At 31.4% G+C, this 18,755-nt stretch overlaps 2 protein-coding genes and 1 pseudogene across 3 annotated transcripts; 1 reads left to right on the top strand and 2 right to left on the bottom strand.

Annotated features, from left to right (window-relative positions):
* Positions 1 to 8,295: 8,295 nt before the first annotated feature.
* LOC120205730 (protein ALTERED XYLOGLUCAN 4-like) lies at positions 8,296 to 10,601 on the top strand. 2 transcript variants are annotated; one of them, XM_039205558.1, is made up of 3 exons: positions 8,296 to 8,540; positions 8,652 to 8,940; positions 9,708 to 10,601. In XM_039205558.1, exons 1-3 carry the CDS (start codon positions 8,341 to 8,343, stop codon positions 10,479 to 10,481), a joined length of 1,263 nt encoding a protein of 420 aa, XP_039061489.1. In that variant the 5' UTR covers positions 8,296 to 8,340; the 3' UTR covers positions 10,482 to 10,601. The 2 variants fall into 2 exon arrangements, with proteins under 2 accessions (XP_039061489.1, XP_039061488.1); XM_039205557.1 differs by having other exon boundaries at positions 8,296 to 8,539; positions 8,642 to 8,940.
* A 1,628-nt stretch (positions 10,602 to 12,229) lies between these two features.
* Positions 12,230 to 14,920, bottom strand: LOC120205731 (annotated as a pseudogene).
* Positions 14,921 to 16,027: 1,107 nt separating this feature from the next.
* On the bottom strand, positions 16,028 to 18,518 carry LOC120205732 (WAT1-related protein At3g28050-like). The gene is made up of 7 exons (XM_039205559.1): positions 18,200 to 18,518; positions 18,050 to 18,115; positions 17,769 to 17,882; positions 16,912 to 17,146; positions 16,649 to 16,807; positions 16,413 to 16,564; positions 16,028 to 16,327 (listed from the first exon to the last, which is right to left on the bottom strand). The coding sequence occupies exons 1-7, from the start codon at positions 18,394 to 18,396 to the stop codon at positions 16,171 to 16,173; spliced, it is 1,080 nt and encodes a 359-aa protein (XP_039061490.1). The 5' UTR covers positions 18,397 to 18,518; the 3' UTR covers positions 16,028 to 16,170.
* Between the last annotated feature and the right edge of the window lie 237 nt (positions 18,519 to 18,755).

The raw sequence follows: 18,755 nt of genomic DNA on the forward strand, positions 1-18,755 counted from the left end.
AATTACATGCCAACTAAAATTTTTTCCAAAATAAACCAAATTGTCTTATAGTTACTGACGAGTCAACCTTAATTGATGATATACATTGCTATTGCACTTCTTATTTGATTTGTCTCTTCTTTTACCTACGCGTGGAAGCAACACACGTTAAGTATTTACTTAGTGAGACATAATATTGTAATGAAATCTTTATGTATACATAAGTATGTCATATGTATTTAAATCGTACTAAATCGTATATTCTTTAAGGATCCTATAATCCTCCTCAGTTAAACCGTATACCATTCATAATTACCTTAATTATTTTTAGTATGCCCAACATACCTATCTTTCTTTATACTTTTCTTTTTCTATTTATTTTTTTAGTCATTTTTCTCTATTTTAATTGAGAACATACATTCATATTTATAATGTACCATTTTGCATTTTCATTTATGTCATTCTTTCATACCAATAATGCACCCATATGCATTTCATTTATACCAATTATACATTGATGTACATTATATATATGTATACAACATCCTGTCATACCACTTATGCACCATTTATATTATTTCCTTTAGTCTTTTACCCAAAGACATTTAGTCTTTCATCTAACTTGCATGATTTACACCTTTCTATCAAATGCACAACTAGGCTATTAATCTCTTACTCAAAGGTATTTAACCTTTCATCTAACTGGCATAATTGACACTTTTCTGTCAAATGCATAGCTAGGCCATTAATCTTTTACTCAATGGTACTTAATCGTTCATCTAACTGGCTTAATTGACATTTTTCTGCCAAATACACAACTAGGTTATAAATCTTTTACTCAAAGGTATTTAACCTTTCATCTAACTTGCATGATTGACACCTTTTTTTCAAATGCACAGCTAGGATATTAATCTTTTACTCAAAGGTATTTAACCTTTCATCTAATTCGAATGATTGACACATTTCTGTCAAATACACAGTTAGTCTATTATCTCTTACTCAAAGGTATTTAACCTTTCATCTAACTGGCATAATTGACACTTTTCTATCAAATGCACAGCTAGGCCATTCATCTTTTACTCAACGGTACTTAATCGTTCTTCTGACTGGCATAATTGACACCTTTATGCCAAATGCATAGCTAGGCTATAAATCTTTTACTCAAAGGTATTTAACCTTTCATCTAATTTGCATGATTGACACCGTTCTGTCAAATGTACAGCTAGGCTATTAATCTTTTACTCAAAGGTATTTAACCTTTCATCTAACTGGCATGATTGACACCTTTCTGTCAAATGCACAGTTAGGCCTCAAAGGCACTTAGCCTTTCATCTAACTTGCATGATTGACACATTTCTGTCAAATGCACAATTATGCCTTTATATTGTATTTTAGAACAATTTCTACTATAATAATTATTCATAATATCAATTAACTCTTTCAAATATTTATTCATTCTATTGTTTATTCCTATAGTACCAATGCAATAATCCCATAATCTTACTATAATTTACATGGGTTGCACCCACAATCCCAATAAAGAAATTCGTATAATTTCTTAGTTTTTGTTTATAAAGTTCTTATACATAAATTCATAAACAAATTATGAATTTCTTATCTTTTCGCACCCGAAGTACCCATACGAAATTTCATAAACAAATTATGAATTTCTTAACTTTTTGCACACAAAGTACCCATACAGAAATTCATAAACAAATTATAAATTTCTTAACTTTTTGCACATTCAGTGCCATTATGTAATCACCATACATATATTAATTAATCAAACATCTATGAATACCGTAACATATACATACAAAATAAATGTACTCACTGGACTGTCTCGCTATTATATCCAAAATGCAAAGTTGATTACTCCGGTACTTTGCCTTTGCCTTTTGTTTTTCTTGACTCGGGAGCTTGATTTTGATCTACTCAATCATCCATTAAATACATGTACAATATCAATTGTTAGTATATTTCCTAACAATTACACTTAAACATTACTCAATTTAACCTATTATTAACTTTTCTACAATATTTTCAGCCTATCTTACAATTTCTAGCTCCTCGGTATCGATACCCATACTATGGTATTGATACTACAATACTATGGAACCGATACTATACTATGTTATCGATACCATTTTTGCATTCTGTTTTGAAATGGTATCGATACCTTCCCTTCTGTATCAATACTCCCCCTTCGGTATCGATACTGATTGAATCAGTATCGATACTACTTAGCAGATTCATCCTATTTTAACCTATAATATCGATATTGTTCTATCAATACCAATACCCTTATATAGATTTTCCATTTTTCACCCCGAAATATACCCCATTTTGTTCAAATTTCCTTATGTTTACTCCCAACAATACTATTAAACTTTTCTCTACTTTTCCATGCTAACTTTCCTTTATTTAGATACTTAAAACATCTAGTATCCTTCAAAATCATTTGATTCTAAGAATCAAACCACAATTTCTAACTTGTTTTTAATCATATCTCATACTTCTTATCTCTTGTTCAATCCTTTGACAAGTCAATTTTACTAATAAACATCAATAAAAACACATATATCAACATGTCATTTAAAACCCCATTTCTTTAAATCTCTTATGAAACATCCACCATTTAGTTTTAATCTTCTTTAATCCTTCCTTAAGCTCACATAACACCTAATGTTTCCAAAGCAACCCATAATTTAAATAAATAACTAGCTAAGGGAAGTTTACATTATGCTAGAGAGGAGAGCAATACCAACGTGAAGAAGAAGAAGAAGAAGAGTATGAAATGCTTTACTTTCCTCTTTCCTCTTATTTACAATCCCTAATATATTTTTAAATTCATTTTCCCTCTTTAAAGACCACAATGCCCCTTAACTTATCTATTGATACAAATTAGCCTAAACACTATTCCAAATCATTTCCTCATCTTTTACCATTTAATTAAATAAATCCTCACATTTTAAATCTTTTCAATAAAGTCATTTACATGAAAATTGGGGTATTACAATAAATACCCTTTCAAATTTTAGGCTTATTGAACTCAGGAAAGGTAGGAGTATCTGAGTTAGATTCTCTGTCACTATTTAATTCCTCTGAATTAACAAAATTATAGTCAAACATTTCATCAGATCCATTATTGAACCCATGCCTACCCATGTCCTCTAAAATATTTATAACATCTTCCTCTACCATACTAGGTAAAGTCTCTTCTTCATCAAAAGAAGTTTCACCATTAGTTTCCACAAAATGATAATCTAATTCATCATATACATTGTTTTAATCTTCTACCACAACTTCTTCAAAATCAGACTTATCTTCTGCCCCTTTAACTTCTTCATTGCTAGAATTATCTTTCTCATTGTCCCTTTCAGCACTACTCATTTTTGGATTATCATTTTTCCCCACCACTTTCAACATTATCCATTTCTACACACCACTTTTAGCAGTACCACTTTCAGTTATACCCTTAACTTGTGCATAGATATGAATATATCTATTTCCAGGTAAACTATGTAACATTTTCATTACATTACTGTCATTTGATAAAGGCATGATAGAAGATTCAATTAATTTTGCACTTGACACTAACCAAAATAATTCTAGATGACTAGGGACTAATATCTGCTCCATCATTTCATAAAAGTTAAGCAAAGAAATTGTGTCACAATCATAGAGGTCAAAATATGCAATTTTGTTACCAGTGAACTTCAGTCTAGGTGAATGTACAAAGGATCCCACCATAGTGACACACAATAGAAAACTTTTATCTTCAGGACCTGTAACAAGATTTTTGAATTTAATTAGTTGAAGTTAAATCTAAACCTATCACCCTTAAACCTTAAAATTTTGTTTATAAGTTATTGAAATGTTAAAGTGTTTAAATTTTAATATATAGAATTTGACTATACAAAATTTTAAGTAGTAGTATTTAAATTTTATGTTTAATTTATAAATAATATTAATAGGGTGTTTAAATTGAATATTCAACATAGTAAGGCCCACAACATTACAACTTTTAGAATATTTTTTCAAAAGATGGTCCACAACATTACAACATTCAACATGCAAACGTGTAGGGTCCATAATAGTATAACATTCAGAAAATTTCTAGATACAAGCATATCGCACATATACACATATAAACACTCATAAAGTCAGCATAGTTTATCAAATGCAGATGGTCCACAAGAACACAATAGTAATCATTATTTTTCAAACATGTAAGGCCCACAACATTACAACATTTAGAATATTTTATTAAATTAGATGGTCCACAACAATACAAAATTCAACATACAAATATGTCACTCTCATAAAGTCAACATATCACACATATACATGTATTAAGAAAAGAAAAACCACCAACATATCACAAGCCACCAACTTTCACAATATTTTATTAAAAAGAGATACATGAGTTAAGGTTCCTAATTCAAAAAATAATAGCCAATCAACAAAAAACATATTAAATTGAATATATATATATATATATATATATATATATATATAACAAGTCAATGTTCCTATTTTAACAGAAAGTATAGAAAGTGATATCATATCAACAGGAACCATAAATATGATATCATATAAATATAAAACATAAAAGTGATAATTTAAACAGAAAGCATAGAAAGTGATCCTATAAAGTATACATTTTAGAAAATGATATCATATAAACATTTTATCAACCTATTTGTCAAAACCTAACCAAATGTTGAATTGGTATATAGAATAACGTTATCAAGAAAATCAATAAAGTTGTAAACATATCACAAAAGAATCAACAACATGAATTCAAAGAAAACTAATCAATTTTCTATCAAATCATAGGTTTTGACTTTTTCTCTCAAACTCAAAATGAAGCTTATCGTAAAGCATAACGTTGTCCCCTTTGTCGTAGCCTCCATGTAAGTATCATCTTCACTTCAAACCCTTATTTTTCTCCTATTTTGTCAATGAGCACTTTCTCTTAAATTCAAGTATTGCTTGTTTTTCTTTAACCACTCATTTGTATGTTTTTCTATCTTTGTTTCCTCACAATTCCCCTTTTCCTCGCAATTTCCCTTTTTCTCTCAAACCCTCTCTGAAACTAATTCTTTCGTAGAGGAATGGAAGAAGAAATGGTTTAGAGTTTTGAAAAGGGTTAGATCTTTTTGTTTATTAAACCATTGATTCCTTCCTTAATTTATTTATTAATTAAATATTCATTAAATATTTGTTACAGCACCAGTGAAAGGAATTCCAACAGTTCTCGACTGTGGCGGTTAACGATCCAGGTAAGCAGATAACGGTCCAGTTGTGCTTTTCGTCATGCTTGTTAATACTATTAACGTCGAGGACCAATTTATAACAAACGATAACGTTAGTGACCGATTTTTGACTTTTGAAACATTAGTGGTGAAAACAAAAACTTACCCAAACATTAGTGACCATTTATGCAGTTTACCCAAGCATTTATTATTTTCTACTTTTTCCCATTGAGCTTTTCTATAGAATATATTTTTGAAATCATTTAACTTACCCAAATTTAAGACTTTTTGCAAACATTTTTTATTATTGACCCCTTCTTTAAGAAGGATTCACAATGATCTTGCAAAATCACCTTTGCAATTCTTGACTTTGCCTCGCTAAAAGAATGTCGGTAAAGATTTTATCATTGTGTAATGGATGGTAGTTTGGTCTCTTTCCCTTTGATTATATGCTTGTTTTCGGCCCCATAATTGGGGCCTTTAAATCAGTGATAATTCAAATATTTTTTTCACCAAACAACAAAAAAAGTGCACTGAAGTACAAAAATGACATTTCTTTAAATCATTTCCAAAAAAACCCAATAATTAAAAATTAGAATTGTATTTCAAAGAGTTTAAAAATATATATAAGGTGGGGTTGAATATAATTAAATTACTTTGGTAAAACTTAATCTAAAAGATAAAAATTCCAAATCAAATGTTGATTTGACACTCCCAAAGCACACCATTTTAATTGTTGAAAAATAGTGATTGAATAAATGAAAAGAAAGTGAAAAAGCAAGTTTAAACATGTTACAATATAAGACCCCTTCTTAATTATTATGTCTTCATTACTTTAATAGGTAGCGAATGGACTCTCATCAAAGTGCACTCGTCACATCTTCTATACTATATATATATATATATATGATGAATATTTGGATTCAGATTTGATGTTATTATTGGTTGTTTTAGTGGTTTAGTGGTTTAAGTAAACGAGAGGTCGATTCAGGATGGATAGAAGGAACAATTAGGATAGTGGTCTCTTAAAAATTTCAAACTATTATATATTTGGATTATAATCCACATACACGTGTAAAATTTTGTTATTTTATATAGATTTAAGATTGTTGGATAAGTAAAAATAAACGACTGAGATTAATTTCTTATTTTTTAGTGAATATTTTCTCATTTCTTATTGTTAATCTCAATTGTCTATGTCCACTCATCCAACAGTCCTAAATCTGTGTAAAATTAAAAAGTTTTATAATGTGTAGTTTGATCTTATCCCTATATATTTTAAATGTTTTCTTTTTTTTTCTATTGATAATTTGTTTTCATACCTTAGAATTTTATAAATTCATCCCTTTTAAAAATTTAGAACCTCTAACATAAAATCTTAAATTCTTTCTTTGAATTGAATTAATATGTGATTAATTTATAACACTAAATCAATAAGACATCTCTAAGATATAAAATATCATCGATAATCTACCTTTTATATGTGCCAATAAAATACTATGCGTAATTTATCTTTTATATATGTACCAATAAATAATTATATTTGGGAAAATGATTATTTAATAGTTAATATTATGATAGTTATTATTATAATTTAAAATTTTCCATTTCATTGAAGATTTTAAATTTAAGAAACAAAATTAATAAGATAATACATTTTTATTAAAAATTTCAAGAAACTGATTATTCCATTATTAATAACAAGAATAAACTCATTATTCCATTAAAAGAATAAATTCATTATGGTTTATGTCACTTTTATAATAATTTATTAGGTAAAATTGTATTGATAATGTGTTTAAAAAATAGTTATACACGATGTAAAGAAAATTATTTTTTTAATTAGGGACTTTATTATAGTAATTGTGGAAGACATCTAGACTTCTGAAAGACGCTTGGATCAGTCGATGATTTTGAGAAATCACATGGATTGCAAGATATCTTTTTGAAGTTTCATGCATGTACTATAATATAGATAGCTCCCAAGACGTCGGATAATCTAGATGACTTTTAAAAATAATCGTGTGTTCTAGACAACTTTTCACTTTTATTAAGTATTATAACAGATACCCTAGTTTAAAAAATAATTCTTCACATATTTTATATAACCAATTCTTCCCCAACATATTGTTCAAACAATTTATTAGCATATATATTACATATAATATATATATAGTAATATTTGTGGAAAATATTCTAAAGGATTGCGCCGGGAAATCAGGTTAAAGATTGAAGACCCACAAAACGAAATTCTCATGCACTCTGCTCTTCCCCTGACCTCAGATGCTGCCACGTTTATAATCCAATGGCTACCATTTTCCCATTCCATCAAAGGCTGTTCTTTTTGACATCCTTTCACACAATTACAGCTATTACTAACTAAACATCTGTAATGTCACTGGCACAAATTAAAAATAATAATGCATTAATATATCATCTTAGTCAATATTGAACACCTGGGTAAAGTATAAAAATAGTACCCGATTATAGAATATTATTTTATTGAGTTCTTCGATTATTAAAAATTAGAAAATGATCCTCTGATTATAGTGAGTTACTTTGTTTGGTCTCTCAACTATTAAGAATTACAAAATAATCACCTGACCATTCATTATATTCCAAATTTATCATTTTTTGTTAAAAAATTAACGGTCGTCTGAGCTTGACGTTAACATGTTGATTGAGACATGATAGTCGTTTGAGATTATGAGTTCATATTTTATTATATCTCAATTAGCAAGTTAATGTACAACTTAGTTTGTCGTTAATTTTTAATGAACAAGGATGAGTTTGGAATATAATGAATAGTTAGGTGACCATTTTGTAACTTTTAATAGTTGAGAGACTCAATAAAGTAACTCACTATAATCGAGAAATTATTTTATAATTTTTAATAATTGAGAAACTTAATAAAATAATATCACGTAATAATAATATTGTTAATTAGGGAAGTTTTATAATTAATGCAGAATATCCATTGCTTCATCTTCATTATTTTGATAGAAAAAGAAAAGATTTCTTCATTCTTTCAATTCATAACATCTTCAAGAAGACCCTTGTATCTTCTACTAATTCGGAGTTTACATGAAGAAATAAAGACATGAAGTCTTCTTCTTCGTCTTCTTCTTCTTCTTCATCATCTTATTATTATATTTTGCGAGAGAGATGTTTGAACAGAGGGAGTTCTCCATTTTTCATGTCTTTCCTTCTTGTAACCGTCATATTCGTACCCTTCATCTTTTATTCTATTAACCCTTTAAATCCCATCTCCAAACCTCCTCCTAATATTAGCTTCTCAGGTAAAATTAACCCAGAATTTGTCATCCACTTTTTTCAGTTTTCACCCTGTAGAATTCTGTATGATTCTGATTTTTTTTCATGTTTTCTCGTGATTTCATTAGGTTATACTGATGGGATTTTGAAGAACTGTGATTTGTTCAAGGGCCATTGGGTGCCGGACCTCCATGGTTCCCGATATACAAACTCGAGTTGCACCACAATTCCCGATTCGAAGAACTGCTTCCGCCATGGAAGGAGTGACACAGGTTTCCTGAATTGGAGATGGAAACCTGAAAAATGTGTTCTTCCAAGGTTTGATCCCAACAAATTCCTGGAATTTGTTAAAGGCAAGAAACTTGGATTCATTGGCGACTCTGTTGCTAGGAACCACATGGAATCTCTTCTTTGCCTCCTCTCAAAGGTTAGTTTATTTATTCTTTTATCAACTTCCAATTCTCACAATTTTCATCCATTATCATGCTGATAATTTCACTGGAACATGAATTGCTTAAATGTATGAAAACATAGTACCAAATACAAGTATACCTTGTATTGTTTTGGTATCTCCGTCCAATGGAATTTAATATCAAAATCTGAAGCCCACCTAGTTTCTGACAACTTTCCTATCTGAAATTGGACATTCAACCAGGTCTGGATGAACCCAGTTTTTAAATAAATTAGGAATTAAATATTCCCCAGAAATGTTATGGATTTGGCTGAGAGAGAGCAATAAAACTGGCAAACTTCACGGCCATCAAGAGAATGTTCAGTGCATTTGAATTTAAAGTAATGGAAGATGAAGCATCCTTGTTAAAAGGCTGGAAATGGTGTTGCTTTTTGAAAATCGAAGTAACTGATTCAGCAATTTTATTAATTAATAGTTTCGTAACTCTGTAAAAAGTGTTTTCCACATGCAGCTGATCAATTGCTTGGTTTGAGCACTTTTAGATTGTTTGCATGTAAAAAAAGAAAAAGGGGTTTTCATTAGTTTAATGACATTAATACTTATTTGCTCCCTGGATTAGTAAAGAACAGTCATTTTTACAGATTTCAAGAGTTCAAATTTACGAGATTAATTTAGCTGTCAATTTAACATGGGGTTTATGATCATTTTCGGTATTCGAGAGTATGGGGATTTGATCTTGTTCATTGGAAGGTTTCTTAAACTCGACTGCAAAACTTTTGCAGGTTGAAACTCCGAAAGATGAGTACAAAGATTCAGAAGACAGGAAACGGATTTGGTATTTTCCTAATCATGATTTCACTCTCATCATCCTTTGGACCAAGTTCCTTGTTCATGGTGAAGAAAGAATGATCAATGGTTCATCATCTGGCATTTTTGATTTATTCCTCGACAAAATTGATGAAGCATGGAGCAAAGATCTTCCTGTTCTCGACTATGTCATAATCTCTGATGCACATTGGTTCTTTCGACCAATTTATCTACATGATAGTACCGGTGTCGTCGGATGTGTATACTGCAATACCCCGAACGTGACGGATTATGGTGTTGGATTCGCCCTGAAGTTGGCACTTCGATCTGCATTGAATCATGTCAACAATTGCAAGATGTGCAAAACGAGGGTCACCTTAGTCCGGACATTTTCGCCGGCACATTTTGAGGATGGGGCATGGAACACAGGGGGAAGATGTAACAGGACAGTCCCTTTGAGTGAATCGGAGATAAACTCAAGCGGCCTTGAATGGGAACTGAGGAGCCTGCAAATGGGAGAGATTGAAAAGGCGAGGACGGAAGGCGGTAAGCTCGGAAAAAGGTTTGGGGTACTGGATGTGACGAAGGCGATGATGATGAGAGCGGATGGTCACCCTGGTGAGTTCTGGGGAAATAAATGGATGAAGGGTTATAATGACTGTGTTCATTGGTGCATGCCAGGTCCCATTGATGTGTGGAATGATTTTTTCATGGCAATACTGATAAGAGAAGCTTCATTTGTTTCTTAGTGAAAGGGCTTTTAGATACTTAGGGATCATCTACATGATATATTTTACATCTTAATAATTTGATCTCCAATTTTTTATTCTTGTCGATACAATAAATTATTATATAGTTTTCATTGTAATTTAATAGAGAATACCGTCTGCACCGCATGGGGTAATATTAAAAATGTTTACGGGAGTTTGATTCACGGAATGTAAAATTATATTTGAAAATAAGATTACTAAAATATAACACTGTTTTGGGAATATTGTATTACCTTATTTGGTTTGTTAGTAGGAATATAAGATTAGAGTTTTTGTTGGAGGAATATAAGATTACTTGGAAGCATATTTTACCAAATTATAAATATTAAATTATAAATATTTGAATGAATTTATAAAAGATTCTAATTGTCACATTATCTAAATTCTAAGAAAAAAATACATTTAATATATAATTAGTATAAGGGTAAACTATACAAATGGTCTCACGACTATAGGATACAGCTTTCTTGAGTCTCTCGGCTCTTAAAAGTTGCAAAATGATCTTATGACTATAGGGAATTGCTTTGTTCAGTCCCTCGGCTATTAAAAGTTACAAAATGGTCACCTAACTATTCGTTATATTTCAAACTCATTCTTTTCCATTAAAAATTTGGCGTTGGTCTGAGCTGAACATTAATCTGATGACTGAGATATGGTAAAATCTGATCTCATAATCTCAAACGACTATCATATCTCAATCAGCAGGTTAACATCCAACTCAAATTATCATTAATGTTTTAACAAAAAAGGACAAGCTTGGAACAGAATGAATAGTCAAGTGATCATTTTATAACTTTTCGAGTAACTCAACAAAGCAACTTCCTATAATCGATGGACCATTTTGTAACTTTTAATAGTCAAGAGATTCAACAAAGCAGTATCTTATAGTCGGGGGACCATTTGTGTACTTTACCCTTAATATAATTAGTATATCATATTTATATTTTTAAATAATTTTCACAAATATCATATTTATTTATATAAAATATAGTATAATATGAAAAATAATATTGTGTTCTCTAGTAGACAAATATATTATTTTCAATGTATAAGATTTATTTTTTAATAATTCAAAAATAGATATTGTTTTAAATAATTACATTTTTATGATAATAATATTTTCACATCATAAAATTATAAAATGATTAATATACCAAATATTAAAAATATAAAATAATTTTAACTACTCAAATTTATTAATATTTTACAAAATTAAACTCTTTGTATATTATTATTATTATTATTATTATTAAATTTATAATTTTGAGCAAATAGGAATAAAGATTGAGAAAGATCTATATGAGAAGAATTCATTATTTCAGGGTTATTTGTGTTTAAAGTGGTGAAAATTGTTCATTACCTAAGAATTTAGAAGTAATGACATTCTCACAATTTTAACAAAAAAAATACTACTATTGGTAATAAGTTATTACTTGGTAATGATCTTTTCCGCAAACCAAACGTGATATTATAATTTCAGAAAAGATTATTCCCCTTTGTAATGATTATTCCCGCCAACCAAATGCCTCTCTAAGGTTGAGATGAATATGAAGTAATTTGGATTTGTTCCAATTAGGCTCTTTGTAATAGAAAAACTAGATTCTCATGCTCAACTTCAATTGATATTCCAAACTACAAATTACTTAAAAAACTATGAATCAACTGAGACAGCTAAAAGGAAGAGAATGTTGCCAACTGTATTCTACCTCTTAATGAAAACAGAAGAAATATTCAAACATTTTGCAAACATGCCACGTTAGAAGAGTTTTTCCTCTGCTTCTCCATTGTGTTGAGAACAATAACAAGAAAGAAAGAAAATATGAAATTTTGTAATACTGACCAAAATATTGTATCATTATCAACTACGAACCCGAAACTTATTTCACTTGGCTCATCTAGTCATCCTTTCAAGGTCACCTTTAGTAGGTCTGGAATTTGAGTCCCAGAATGGCTTCGGTATCCCCAAGATATAGTCTCCTTAGTACAAGAAAGAAAAACCGAACCGGATATCTTGTTATAATCTCCAACAAGCTGAAACCCGGAAATGATAAGTGCAATAATGACAAAAAAAACTCTTGCAACTTGCGTGCAAACATGGTGTGGGGCAATAATCCAAGAAAAAGACAAGGCAAAACAAGCAAGGAACTTGGAAATGATGATCAAGAGCGTCCCGATCCAGGTGTGTCAAAAAACAGATTTTACAAAAACATTCAAGGGAAATGATGAAAGAACAACACTCAATTATTAGTTCCCTTCAAAACATGTAATGCAAAAAGATAAACAAATAATATCAAAATCTTGCAATGATAGACAGGTTAAGAGTAAATGTGAAAGACTTGATTCTCTGGCCTATGAACACTTTCAAGAAGGAAAGGAACCAAAATATCTAAGAATCAGACAATCTCTCTTTAGCAAATCATAGCACTCTGTTAGTCACTTCATGCTAGCTGCAGCTGTTGGGTGAGATGCGCATGCTTCAGGATCCCACAACGTGTATGTAGCCAACTAGACATACCATTCAACCATCACGATATGATTCGATAACAAAATCATGCAATAAATCTTGTAAGAGAAGATTTATCTCTGACTCGGGTTTACCTTCTTTACTTGGCCAAAGAAAAGTATCAATATGGACACTATAGCTGACAAAGAACATAGTGATGACATTGACTAATGAACCACTAACATGAATAATGAAATGGAAGTGATATAGACGTGGGCAATTTTCTAAAGGTTAAAATTCTAAACTAAGACACAAAAAGCAGTACATTAGATGCAATACTGTCAAATCCTGAATTCATAATGTTAAACATCAAAGCTGAAAACTCTTAAGCACCCAAAGCTAATTAAGATGATCTTTCGCTTTGTATAGAACCCAAAGACCAAAAAATCCAGGCAAAAGGATAGATGCCCATAAACAAAATCTCATATAAAGATCCTAGTACAAATAAATAACATACGCCAAGTAGAACACACAATTGTTTTAAAGATGGATTAAATACTTCGGCATTCACTTGCAGCACTAAAACCATCATTTTGTCACGATTTTCAAACGGTAGTAAGTAACACGATCAATTTCCATTTGCTTATTTGAGAAACTGAAACCTAGAAAACATAAAACTGCCAGCAATCGTAGCAACTAAAAGCTACCATTTAGACAGAACTTGGCAATCTGCCTTTATAGCTTCCTGAAATCCAAATTATAAGTTAGGTGGTGAAAATATGCAAATAACTAGATGTTTTCGGACATCTAAACCAAGATAGCACACCAATAAAAGCCATGAAACAAAAATAATTTCTTCAAATCCACTACATAATCTAGTCATATCATGATTAAACATATCTTCATCAATGCCAGAAGTGAGACTGAGAGACTCACATATAAGAGATTATGCAATAGTAACAACTAAAAACTCATTGCATTGATGGGATTCCTTACGATATTCACAATTCATCTAAACATATAGACATAGGACAACAATGTTTAGCCAATCCCTTCTTATCCTAATTCAATAGAGAATCTGAATATTTTATATCAACGAGATCAAAAATATCATAAGAAACGAAGTTGCAATTTAGAATCCAACATTCATAATCAAATGATAAATCTACATTAACTACATGTGAAAACACATTCTGAAATTGCAACCAAAAGAGAAGCAAGAACTAACGTTGTCATTAATGACCCTTCCAGATCTCACGCCTCTACTGTATTTTCAAGTCCAAATAAGAAATGTTCACGAACAGGTGGAAACTCCACCAATCCAATATCCATTGCATAACCAGAAACAGGCAACTTCAACTCTCTCAACACACAAAATGCCTCCGCCATTCTTGTTTTTTGGCACTTCTTGAGCTACAGAACAATAGAGAATCCAATCGTCAGCTTTGAACTCTTTTCCAATTTCAATCCCTTCCTTTTTAATAGCCTCACATAATTGAACCTGAAACTGTAGGAGGGCCATTGTTGGAGCTGGGGCAAGAAAAAGAACATTTTTCTCATTTGGGAAAGTCCCGATGGAAGAGAAAGATAGAGCTAAAGGTTCTTGCTTAGAAACAAAGGACTTTACAACAGATTCATGCCTCGCAGGGTCGAGAAAAGGGCTTGATAAAAGGGTAATGTGAGGCCTTGACTCAATTTCGATTAATTGAGTGCTGATTTGCCGACGAGCCAAAATATTCCAAGCTTTCACGACTTGGTTTTCAAGTGCTGGGTCAAAGTAAAGCTCAATCGAAAAGGTTTGTGACATTGAAGATTTGGGGGAATTAGAAGGATCCCAAATTTTGAATGAAGATCTAAGAGTACCCAGATGATGAAATTGGAACTTTAACAAGAATTGGAGGTAACCAGAAAAAGAAAAAGATTCTAACCCTTCAAGAAAACATGGAAATGAAAGATACCCAGGTTAGATTTGGTGTTCTAAGGCAAAAAGGAGAGATTTATATGGTTTTCCAAAAGAACAAGATAAAAAGAGAGTGTTATTTATTTATTTATTTGCAATTTGAGAGTGAATAATTAAAATATAGTAATTAGGTTTTGTAATGAAAGAAAATATTTTATGTAAAAAATATATAAATAAAAGTTAATTTAAAAAATAATTATGATTTAAATATTTTAATATTATTATATTACTTTAAAATTTTAAAATTTATTTTTGTAATATTTTACGTTTTTCTATTAATTTTTATTTAAAATTGAATAAATTATAAATTTAATAATTGAATTTTCTTGTTATTCTTATATTCTCATTGTATTTTAAAGTTTTCAATTTAATAGTTAAATTTTATACATTAAATTTTTTTTATCACTCCACCGTTATTTTTATAACAGTGTTATGATATGACTTAGTAAATTGATTTTTTTATTGTCAATCTCATTTTCAAATATTTGTCAAACGCAAAAAACACGTTAAAATTTTCACCTTGATCCTTAATTGATTCTTCCTTTCTCCACCACCAGGAGTCATCGTCTCTAGCGACTACAACCTCCACAACCCAACTGCAAGTTTCCTAGTAGACAGCGCCGAAGCTCCTTTCTATTGTCTCTGATCTCTAACTTCTTCATCCTCTTCTGTTGTCACAATCCAACTACATGCCCACTTATATAGTCATTGCTGTACTTTAATACTCTCACTGAGACTCTTCCGATCATATCATTATACCATCGCAATCCATTAAATATATAACATACAATGAAAACAACACGAACGTTGAAGTTTCGAAGTTTATCGGTACACATGCTCTATTATATTTCATGAACTGAACTTCATAAACATAAGCTTGTGTGTTTAAGAAACTTTAGGCATTAAGCATTTACCTTTATAATTAGCATTGATAATGATTTTTCTTCATTGTCAAGAATGATGTTTGTTTGTATCTTTTATTTTTCGGCTTTTTTTTTTTTTTTTTTGCATACTGCATCAATGTTAACACATAGCTATTCACAATCCAAGTTGGCAAATGTTGTTTTCAAACTACACCAAATTACATTATACATTTTTGGTACCCAAATCCATATGAGGTTGTTTATGCAATCTGTTTTGTATTAACAATGAGCCTCAGTATCCTCATACCAGAAATCCTTGTGTAGGACTATGGATTTCACAACGAGCCTGAGTACCTCCTAATGGTCATTTGATTTTATTTTGCATTCACAACCACATGATTTCTACACTTGTTCATTCTTATAGCTTTGAAGCAGGGGGGCCTTGTGTGAAGATGGTGAATCTATGATACTTTCATTCCCACATTCACCCATCTCTTCTTTCGCTTTCCCCCACATCACCGTGTAAAATCCGATCGATATTATTGTTGCTCCGATGAGACTGCAAATGTATAAAGGAAACCAATTATTAGAGTTTCTCTTTTTTCAAAAGAAAAAATCCATATAAAATTATGAAAAATACTTACCTTCCAAGATAGAGTGTATCACCTAGGAACATGACACCCATGGCAACAGCGATCGCAATAGACAATGGCTTAAACATCGCCACGAAAACAGGTCCTTTCAAGCGCAGAGCCCATGTATGGACCGTATTGTTCAAGCAAGAACCAAAGAGTCCCTATACAGATCATAGAGGCTAAACAATAAGATACAAAGTTGAAAGAGGTTTAAGACTGTTTAACCATGGCACAAAGTTTCTTACCGAGCAAACAACAGAGACTAATGCGATATCTGGCCTTAATCTCCAAGCACTTGAATCTCTCTCTGTAGCTAAACCAACAATTGCAGCTATGAAACTTACACATAAATTATAAAAGCAAACTACAGTCATCTCGTCCGGGTACTCCTTCATGATTTGTGTCTGCAGAAGGGCAAAGAATCAATTACATTTCGTCGTATGTCAACAAACTTTACCATTGGCATAATAGCTTATGATTTGTAATTGAACCGACCAACTCTTTATACCTGAACAATGTACCAAAGAGGTACTAGAATATACTCCGCGGTGAGGAAAAGGCCGCCGAGGATCCAATTAGGGTTCGATGAATTAAGGGGTTGTTGAAGAGACATTGAAGGTGCTGAAGAAATGACTATAGCTGGACCCTCGTAAAGAGTCACCACAAAGGCACCTAAAATTGATATTATGGTGCCAATGACTTTAGCTTGACTGCTTGTCCTTTTCCAAGCTAGCTTCTCCATTCTTTTTCAAGTCGCAATGGAAAAAAGAAAAAGAAAAAGAATCAAAATTAAAATTAAAATTAAAAAGAGAACAGCATTTTTAAATCAGAGAATACCAAAATAACATTTCGTCCTCCCCCCAACCAAGACATTGTTTGTAATACAATAAAAATAACTAAAACACCTAACAAAGAATAACACAAATATATAGTTTGATGGGCTTGTTAGCATTTAGCAACAAGATTACATGCGCAAATCAAGTGATTAGATGGTTATTATCGTTAGAGGTCCCGAGTTCGACTATGACGTATGTAGGAGTGCTTAAGGTTCATTGTCAAATGATTGAACTTAAGGCTGAAGTTTACCCAATTGATCAAATGGCTAAAGGAGTCAAATTCTGTTGGGGCCCAAAGTAGCTTAGATTCTTCAAAACTACCAAAGTGAACCTCAAGTAACATCCAAAAGTCTAATGAAAAACCTAATCCAATGGACAGAATTAACAGATCAAAATCTATCAGAAACCCTGACTAAAAGGGTATTCAACTGTCAGTCCAACTTTACCATAAAGCAAACAGGGGTGGAACCAATTGTTTCAGATGAACAATCCACTGAATTTTGTACACCAAAGGGTGCTTGAAAAAAACCTGAAAATGATTGCCAGGATGAAGGTGAAAGCTGGTGTGAGGTTACTAATTGCAGAAGCTAGAGTTGGAGAACTGTAATTGATGCCTGTATACCCCATGATCTGAGATGAACTCCTGGAATCCAGTTTCATAAACGTTAAAGATATGGAAACATAAGATTTTTCTGTGAAAATGAATCAAAATTTGGGAGGATAAATCTTCTAAAATGATAAAAAAAAAAGAAAAAAACCATAGTTCTTGTTTTAGAAATCATCTGAATTGCATGTGCAAGATGAAGTTACCCTATAAGTCCAAGGAGTCCAATCTTGCAAAGTATAGGGAAGGTCAGTGGAGGGAGCACTCTTGATCTGCTAAAGGGAAACATATCAGAAAATGAACAAATTTTTTAATACTGAAACATGAATACGGCCTGTAAGATGAGAAGGAACGACCTGTAAGAAAAGAAAGGAGCAGGAAGGAGAACAAGAGCAGCTATGGCGTAAGCATAGACAACAAAAACATGGTAACTCATGCCACTCAAAGTAGCCGCTTTGAAAAGTGTGTTTAAACCCACGTTTATACACTCCATTGTCAACATGGCTGAGAATGGCAGGACATCCCTGAAACAATACCTCCATCTCCACACCATCTTTCTTTTTCCCCTCAATTTTCTCTCGAAACAAACACTGGAAATCAACAGCCTCTCAAAGAAAGAGTGTTTTGCTGAAAATTGTTGTAAGGTAGTGTTATTTGTGAGGGGTGAGTAGACGAAAAACTTTTGATGGGAATTGATGATGGGTTACTTTACAAATACGTGATTTCCTATGTGGTATGATTATTGGCTATATATGGCCCCTTGGGTTTTCACTTTTTGACAAAAGCCAAGAAAGAGTGAAGATAAGGATAAATTGTTTTTTATACCATTAATATAAAATTAAGTGTATAAATTATATCTTAAAATATGATTCAGTATTTTAAAAAATTTGTTAAAAATAGGTGTATAATTTT

The sequence above is a fragment of the Hibiscus syriacus genome, unplaced genomic scaffold (assembly GCF_006381635.1).
Source record: "Hibiscus syriacus cultivar Baekdansim isolate YM2019G1 unplaced genomic scaffold, ASM638163v2 tig00012840_pilon, whole genome shotgun sequence".
NCBI lineage: Eukaryota > Viridiplantae > Streptophyta > Magnoliopsida > Malvales > Malvaceae > Hibiscus > Hibiscus syriacus.

What these genes read in the sequence shown, in the direction of transcription:
- LOC120205730 (XM_039205557.1), top strand. Translation starts at nt 8,341, where the DNA reads ATGAAGTCTTCTTCTTCGTCTTCTTCTTCTTCTTCATCATCTTATTAT. An exon ending in TCCTAATATTAGCTTCTCAG is followed by an intron (nt 8,540 to 8,641) that starts GTAAAATTAACC and finishes TGATTTCATTAG; the next exon opens with GTTATACTGATGGGATTTTG. An exon ending in TTCTTTGCCTCCTCTCAAAG is followed by an intron (nt 8,941 to 9,707) that starts GTTAGTTTATTT and finishes AAACTTTTGCAG; the next exon opens with GTTGAAACTCCGAAAGATGA.
- LOC120205732 (XM_039205559.1), bottom strand. Translation starts at nt 18,396, where the DNA reads ATGGTGTGGAGATGGAGGTATTGTTTCAGGGATGTCCTGCCATTCTCA. An exon ending in GCTCCTTTCTTTTCTTACAG is followed by an intron (nt 18,116 to 18,199) that starts GTCGTTCCTTCT and finishes TCCCTTTAGCAG; the next exon opens with ATCAAGAGTGCTCCCTCCAC. An exon ending in GGACTCCTTGGACTTATAGG is followed by an intron (nt 17,883 to 18,049) that starts GTAACTTCATCT and finishes ACTGGATTCCAG; the next exon opens with GAGTTCATCTCAGATCATGG.